The 7,721-nt window shown below is 34.5% G+C and overlaps 2 protein-coding genes across 2 annotated transcripts; one reads left to right on the top strand and one right to left on the bottom strand.

Annotated features, from left to right (window-relative positions):
• Window positions 1–909: 909 nt before the first annotated feature.
• Window positions 910–2,024, bottom strand: LOC110860252 (protein D2). The gene is made up of 5 exons (XM_022109306.2): window positions 1,865–2,024; window positions 1,695–1,794; window positions 1,463–1,618; window positions 1,258–1,398; window positions 910–1,172 (listed from the first exon to the last, which is right to left on the bottom strand). The coding sequence occupies exons 1-5, from the start codon at window positions 1,880–1,882 to the stop codon at window positions 967–969; spliced, it is 621 nt and encodes a 206-aa protein (XP_021964998.1). The 5' UTR covers window positions 1,883–2,024; the 3' UTR covers window positions 910–966.
• A 3,125-nt stretch (window positions 2,025–5,149) lies between these two features.
• On the top strand, window positions 5,150–6,841 carry LOC110860231. The gene is made up of 2 exons (XM_022109286.2): window positions 5,150–5,682; window positions 5,781–6,841. The coding sequence occupies exons 1-2, from the start codon at window positions 5,370–5,372 to the stop codon at window positions 6,284–6,286; spliced, it is 819 nt and encodes a 272-aa protein (XP_021964978.1). The 5' UTR covers window positions 5,150–5,369; the 3' UTR covers window positions 6,287–6,841.
• Window positions 6,842–7,721: the final 880 nt, after the last annotated feature.

Raw genomic sequence — 7,721 nt, 5'->3', positions numbered from 1 at the left:
GCGGTGTAGTCACATATAGACACCGCGCGGTGTTAATACGGGAATTAACACCGCGTGGTGTCTATATGTGACTACACCGCGCTGGATTGACACCAGTTTATTTTGAGTGTAAATGTGCATTCAATACGCACTAAAATATTGGGCACTGATTCCGAAATTTGTGTGCAATAAATCTGTATTAAATCTGTACAGATAAATGAGCAAAGCATGCTACGTCAGACGACGTGGGGGTCAACTCATTCCCACAATTTCAACATATTTTTGTGATTGAGTCGGATTCTCTTGGTTCTATTCAACAGTACTTAATTTTGTAATTACAAATTATGTTCGATCAAGCCAAGATTTTACCATAGTAGAGTTCGCGATTGATAAAGGCGTAGCAGTGGTTCCAATATGTTGGGTGTTTGACTTAAATGATAAGAAATACTGCCGTCATCCGGACCCTACTCGGCAAAAGTTCAATCTAATAAGTTCAACTTGGAAAAAACGATGAAGTTCAATGTGTTAAAAATTCAGGTATGTTAAATTAAAAAAAACATAGACCAATACGCAGACATTATAAGTTACGTTTTAAATTAATTATTTACAGATAATTTTGAAAGCCGTAGTTAAATTGAAAAACTGTAAAAAACCAGCGAATTGATTCCAGCTAGGCAGATGAAGGGCGAGGCAGAAGAATGAAAAGAGACATGATTAATTTCAATATCAATTTCTGTTTATGCTGTTATGTTAGTGCGATGATTAATAAAAAGTTTCTATATGTACATAAATTAATGAACAATTTGCGATACATAACTAATACAGAAATATCTGTATCTAACTTTGAATGTCATACTTGCTAACTCTAACTATCATAGCAGGGATGGGCATATATTAATTCGACTCTGAGTAAAAAGTGTATTAGAAATCGGGTAGATCAAAAACGAAAAAGTTTTATTCGAGACATCGTCTTCATGACACCAATTTTTAATTAAATTCCCCATCAACAAAGAAGGATTGAAAATAGTTTGCAGCAAAAGGTTCTCCAAGACGATATTTCTTTGCAAACTGGCGATAATCAAAATTTCGCCGTGCCAAACTCGGTCCACTGGGAATTAACGTCTCCGAGAAGGAGATCATTCCTCCTCCGGGTTGCTCATACACGAGGAATACATACCGATGGAGACCACTTCCTGAAATTTATTATATTATTCGACAAGTTCTTTCGCAAATTCTACATACTTAAACCTAAACCAACATAACTTAAACTGCACCTACCTTCCTCTGGACGTGGTCTGGAATATACGGCCAAAACTGTTCCACGACGCCAAGAGTTGCCCTTCCCAACCTCAATGTTTCCAACGAGCCAGTGATTAACGGGGCTGTTTACCGGATTTTCTGACGTTGGTCCGTCCATGTCTAGAATTTCAATAATCGTCTTTAATTACCCTACTTCCGAAGTGTCGCATATAAAATAAGCTACCCAGCATCATCAGTACATATAACCTCCCCGGCTGATCGTCTATCCAACGAATAGATATTGGAGTGTCGTTTGCCTGGAGGGGCGTGATTGAGTTTCCAAAATTAATGGGAATCCCACCCTCATATTCACCCCATATTTTGTGAGGTGGTAGTTGATCTAACGCCAGACCATAACGGATTTTTTGCAATGCACCAATTTCCTTCAGGTTATCACATGTTCATGTTGTACTTACCAATCACATCAGGGATAAGGGGCAACAAAGGGTTCGACTTTTCCTTTTCACTTCTTACACGAAGGATGAGAATGGTTAATAGCCCCCATTGAAAGGTTCGCTTTAACATAAACAAACTTCATTTTAAATATACTTGGATCAAGAAATCGAAATAAAAAACTGAAACTTACTACTGAAAGCTTCTCCATGTTGATATCTTTGGTAATGGAGGGTAGTGAAATTGGCAAGATACAGCTGAGGTATCAGAATCGTTGCGCTATTAAATGGAAGGATATTCCTTCTTCAAACTCCACCGTAAACTGAAAACAATATCCAATGTTTCTAGCATAAATAGTTGAACTTTTATAATTACTGTAAAGCAAAGCGTAAGCTTTACTGGTGAGCTTTACTGGTGAATTATTTATTAGGTACACGTAAACAAGTTTAGTAATGTAATCAACCTTAATTCTTGTTTGCAATTCATCAAAATTTTAGGTATAATTGCTAAACTTAATAGTCGAACTTTTGGAGTACTTCTACAGCACTAAACTTTATTTAGGTCAAACTATTAAATATTTAGCTCACTTAGACAGCATTTGGTTATTCAGCAGAGATTTTAATTATGATGTATTACCTTTCACATTTTACGTTATCGCAGAATGGAGTTTGTTTCTAACTAAATAATAAAATTCGTGCAAAGCTCAAATGTTTTATTAACAAATAAAATCCAATGCTATAAATTATATATACGTTCGATATTTGCAATTGGTTTGAGAAATCCAAATCATCAAGAAATTAATATGGCGATGTAAAAATTTAGATATTTTTTACCTCTTGCCAATTAAACTTTTAATACTACTGATTATTTAAATGTAATACTTGGTGTTATAGATATTACATAAAGTAGTAATAAATACTTATGACCTTCACTTTGCTCGATTTGTTATCTTGTTTAATTTGCATACTTAAGTGTACTTAACTTTTAAGATATTTCACATTGTTTTTTTTTATTTTTTACATAAAAAAATAACATATTCACATATATTTTTGAATGATTGGATAAATAAATGATTGAATACATAATAGAATGAATAATTGATGCAGTAAATAATTAAATAAATTTTTGATTGATTGTATAAATAAATAAGGGAAGGTATGTTGGTAAGATTCATGGCTGTGAAGCAATATTAAATAATAATATTTAATATTATTTAATATTATTATGTGAAGAATTTGGCTCATCTTCGAACTTGGTTCCTAATTTACCACGTTTTTAGTGTGTTCCAAATTTCAAGTCGATCGGATGAGTTTTACCAGAGTTATCACAAGACCGACGGACGGACGAACAGACAGACAACAAAGGCACATAAGCCCTTGGTCGGGCTAAAAACATACTACGTTCTCCAACAAGTTAAGTCGCAATTTTATCCTATTTATTTATCCAAATTTTACTCAGGTTAACAGTTGAATTTTCGCAGACCCCATTAGGGTTTGCAATACCGGTTTTCCACTGTTTCTAAGAAAGTTTCAAGTAGTTTAGGATATTTACATGGGTTGAAACGTCACCTTACTGAGAAAGTCATGGCCATCATGATTAATAGTCACATTCACTCAATCATGGACTTTTGTATTGAGGTTTGGGCTATACAGACTGACGCGCAACTTGACTCTGTACAACATAAAGTCAACTCTTTCCTAGTAAAATACCTGTACCCTTCACTTGCAAAAAAATTTTTACACAAGAAACATTCTCGTTTCAAGATCAATAAGCAAAACATCAAAGTAAACGATCTATTAAGTAAATTTAATCTCCTGACATTTTCCGAGCATCGTGATCTGTTTCTGTATAAACATGCCTTCAAATTCCTCCAGGAAAATAAGAGTACCTCTGCAACTAGACGCACTTGGCCACTCTTATCAGTAAAATTGTGCAATTTTGCTCAAAACTCAGTAAGCTATCGTGCTACTAAGTTATGGAATAAACTCCCACGCGATTGGGACCTAAGCATGAGTTACAACAAGTTTGTACAATCTGTTCGCGAACACATTGTAAATGCTCGCAAAGATCTATTTTATTATTAAGTTTATTAGCGTATATTAGGTTAATCATATAGATATAGCTGCTCGTGTCATGGTTTGTAAACCAGTTTTGTAAACTGATAACTTTTAACACGTGAATAAAGGCTTAAATTCAAATTAAATTCAATTCAAATTCAAACCGGTGCCTTTTTTCAAAACCGGTATTCGGTATTTTCGGTATTGCGACCTCCAGTATTACCGATACCTTATGCTAAACATATACTAACGTATATAAAAGTAAACAAAAAGCAAAAATTTTCTAATCTGCTTGGATTTAAACACGAGTAGAATCTTCATTGTATCTAAAAATGTTTCTTTGTATCGTTCCAATTGTCTACACTTAACGGAACACTTATTTATCAAATTATGTTATCGGTGACTGATTTTTTGTGGTGGGCACTTTTTTTTGGCAGAATTGAGTCAATTATTGAAATTTGTATTTTGTTAAATGATTAAACAGTTTTCCATATCTGGTATATTATACCGGAAATAATTTATCCGAAAGGCGAGCTTTATCAAATTTTTTTCCGATATTCGCCGAAGATTTTGGATAAAGTTTTATTCTATGTTCAATTTTACGAGTAAATTGCAATTGCAATAAAGTTTTAGTTTGAGTGATGGATTATGATTTTTATACGTTTTATATATTATCTGAAAGGGCTGTACTTAAATTTGGACTAGAATTTTTGGCTGAAATGATGGTATTAAATATTTAGAATTTTAATTCGCATACCGGTATTAAACTTTCCAAAACCGGGATTCGGCATTCGGTAATACCGGTGAATACCGCGGTATTAATTCCGATATTGCAAACCCTAGCCCCCATGATGGAGTCTGTACAAAATACTAGACGTAAACAGACTGAATAAAAACAAATAATAAAAATTTAGGTTCGCAAATTTTGCCCGACATGTTTGTTTAAGATGGCTTGTAAAATAGTCCGTTTGCGTAGATTAGTTCTAGTTCACAAAATAATTTTTATTTTATTTTATTTTATTTTATTTTATTTTATTTTATTTTATTTTATTTTATTTTATTTTATTTTATTTTATTTATTTTGTTTTGCCATAAACATGTTAACTCGACATGAACACCCTAAAGCCAACCATGCACAGGTGCACGTAGTCATCATGTAAGCTGAACCAGATCCCATCACCTCGTCACGTATGCCCTGAGGGAAACCTCCGAATAACAAACTCGTGTTAATGCATTCTCCCACATGAATATTTAGTATCCTATACCACACTACATATTACTAACACTGTGCGACTGGCCAACACGCTTCAGTCACGTTACCTGCCTTTCCAGATTTTATCATGTATCAAATGCATTTTATAAAGCGAAGCATGTTTGTATCCACACGTATTGTTTGTACGTTTGTATCCACACGTAGTCTCATAATTTGAGTGAATTTGAGGCTCCCAAGCAAAACAATAAATACCGAGGCTGAAATAAAAACCTGCAGAGTAGACATTTCATGCACATTATTTCTCTCACACTCGAGTCGATAAACTTAAATATCTGTGCAGAATTCTCCTTGACATTTGTTGCACACATTTACACCGTTATTTCACTAACATTAATTTTCACTGCCATTTTAAGACTCTACTAAGGAATATGTGGTTATCGTATCCAAGCGATGCCTACTGCGACCGGTACTACCACAAGGTGCCAAATTATTCACACTCTCTTCTCCCTAATGAGTTGGGATTCGCAGAAGTTTTTGAAGATGACTATAAAACACAAGTGAAAGTGGACGTTGTTAATTTTACCGTGGATGAAATCCTTGTGACCACTGAAGATGGAGAACTCGTAATAAAGGGAGAGCACGAAGATAAGGAAGACGAGTACGGATTCCTCTCCCGATCCTTCACGAGACGCTTCCACCTTCCAAGTAATGCAACTGAGGACGGACTTCGTTGCGACGTTGGTAAATTTAATTTTCCTTATTCTACACTTACCAATAATTAATTAATTATTGCACTAATAAATAGCATTAATAATGACATTGCTTGATTTTGTATGCAGATGTCGATGGCATCCTCACCGTAACCGTGCCACGAGAGAAACCAGATGTGAATAAAAGTGGGAAAGTTCACACCATTATTTCTCCAGGAAAACACCCCGGTCATTCTAAGGGGTTCTTAGGAAAAATTATGTCGGCTGTATTAACGTCCCACGAAGATCTTCCTACAATTATTGGAGTACACAAAACGAAACACCAATTTACCGTTCGTCTTGAACTACCTCATTTTTCCCCAGAGGAAATTAGTGTTAAGACGATGGACGACTTTCTCGTTGTCGAAGGTGAACATGAGGAGAAAGAAGATACACAAGGGTTTATCTCTCGATCATTTAGGCGCAAGTACCACCTCCCACTCAATGCGGACAAGGATAATGTTCATTGTACAGTTAATGCCGAAGGGATACTGACAGTGGCAGTCCCAAGAATAAATATTGAGAGACCGGATCATGTCAGGGAGTACAAAATTATCTCCACTGCAGCCATACCTTGTGAAAACGGTTCCCAGTAGGGTTACTAACAATTGAAACAGATTGAGCCCAGAAATATTTAGTCGCTCAGTATCACCTGGGTCGACAAAGAATGTAGTATATTGTACAGCAATCTGTTATTATTATTGATCACTCATTCGGTATTTAATATGAATGGATTTATTTCACTGTTTCCTTACGGGTATTCGCCCATGGAAACGATAACAACAACAATTCATACAAATGTTGCAGTAAGAAATAGTCTTAAGATTTAGTCTTATGTATTTAATGCAGTTTAAATTAAATATTAATGTTGTTTTATATTATAAATGTTGTTTTCAAAAATACGAGTAGATAATTCAGTAATGTCCTCAGCTCTGAACCATTAGACAAATATTTATTGCCGTCACGTTTATGATAACATTATAATTATTTGATTGCCTGTTGCTAAATAAATTCTATATGTGTAATAGAATGGTACAAATCCAGAAAAATACATATCTAACTTACGCAGCAGATCTTACATATTATAGGATAAGTATTACGGCGATGAATCCCATCCGGTAATAAATTATGCAACTCATCAATCTATCGAAATTAAGGGGTTTATTATTAGCAATGAAATACTTATGTAAATCCATACACAGGCTACTCGTCTTCTGCCGATATTTTAAAAGTTAATCAGACCACATTCACATGAAATCAATCAACTTTAAATTTCAGGCAACGCTTTGCGAAATGTTGAGCTAAAGAAATATTTTTAACTCGGAAACTTGATGGATATGATTAACAATTCTTATCATAAGTATTTATATAAGTCGGGAGTATATAAATCCAATTTACGAATTAAAACACGACCCAAACACTTCTCAAACAGGCAGCCTTTTCATTGCATTATAACGTTTGATTATGTTAAGAGCGGGAAACACCAACTATCCCATGAAGAAAAAAATGGATATTTATTAAATAATATTATCGGGAAAACTGAGCATAATGTGTAATGGAATTACTATGGCGATGGCAGATGTTCCCTGACATCCATCCCTTAATGACATTCAAGGTGGTGAAGGTTAAAGACGTATTTTTTGGCGTGAGGCGAGTCACAGCTAAACTTGTGTTGACGGAGGAGAATTTTATTCAGTATATGATTCCGGCGCTAACATTTGACTGTTTTGGTTTGCGCTGAAAACTGTGCAAGAGTAGGCTAAAAGCCGGCGATTTTGATAATTAATTAATTTAAACAAAAAGGAAAGTAGAAATTCACAGAAAGACTTGCAAAAAGAAATACAAGTTAAAGTTGGAATATATGGTAGGAATCGTTTCTATAGCTCAGTGGTAGAGCATCAGTCATGAAAACTGAAGAGGCGTGGGTTCGATTCCTCGCTAGATTCCAATTTTTATCATATAATTGCAAAAATTGTATTTCACCTTTAAAAACAAATAGTCGAACAATTTAATTCATTTCACTAATTAATT

This window comes from Folsomia candida, unplaced genomic scaffold (genome assembly GCF_002217175.1).
Source record: "Folsomia candida strain VU population unplaced genomic scaffold, ASM221717v1 Fcan01_Sc030, whole genome shotgun sequence".
Taxonomy (NCBI): domain Eukaryota; kingdom Metazoa; phylum Arthropoda; class Collembola; order Entomobryomorpha; family Isotomidae; genus Folsomia; species Folsomia candida.
Note: the sequence above shows the minus strand (reverse complement) of the source record. Positions and strands in the feature narration are given on the sequence as shown.

Bases quoted from the DNA above. Each gene is read 5' to 3' on its own strand.
- LOC110860252 (XM_022109306.2), bottom strand. The intron at 1,399-1,462 runs GTAGCTTATTTT...TTGAAATTCTAG, and splicing joins ATATGTACTGATGATGCTGG to ACATGGACGGACCAACGTCA. The intron at 1,173-1,257 runs GTAGGTGCAGTT...AATAAATTTCAG, and splicing joins CAGACCACGTCCAGAGGAAG to GAAGTGGTCTCCATCGGTAT.
- LOC110860231 (XM_022109286.2), top strand. From the start codon at position 5,370: ATGTGGTTATCGTATCCAAGCGATGCCTACTGCGACCGGTACTACCAC. The intron at 5,683-5,780 runs GTAAATTTAATT...TTTTGTATGCAG, and splicing joins CGGACTTCGTTGCGACGTTG to ATGTCGATGGCATCCTCACC.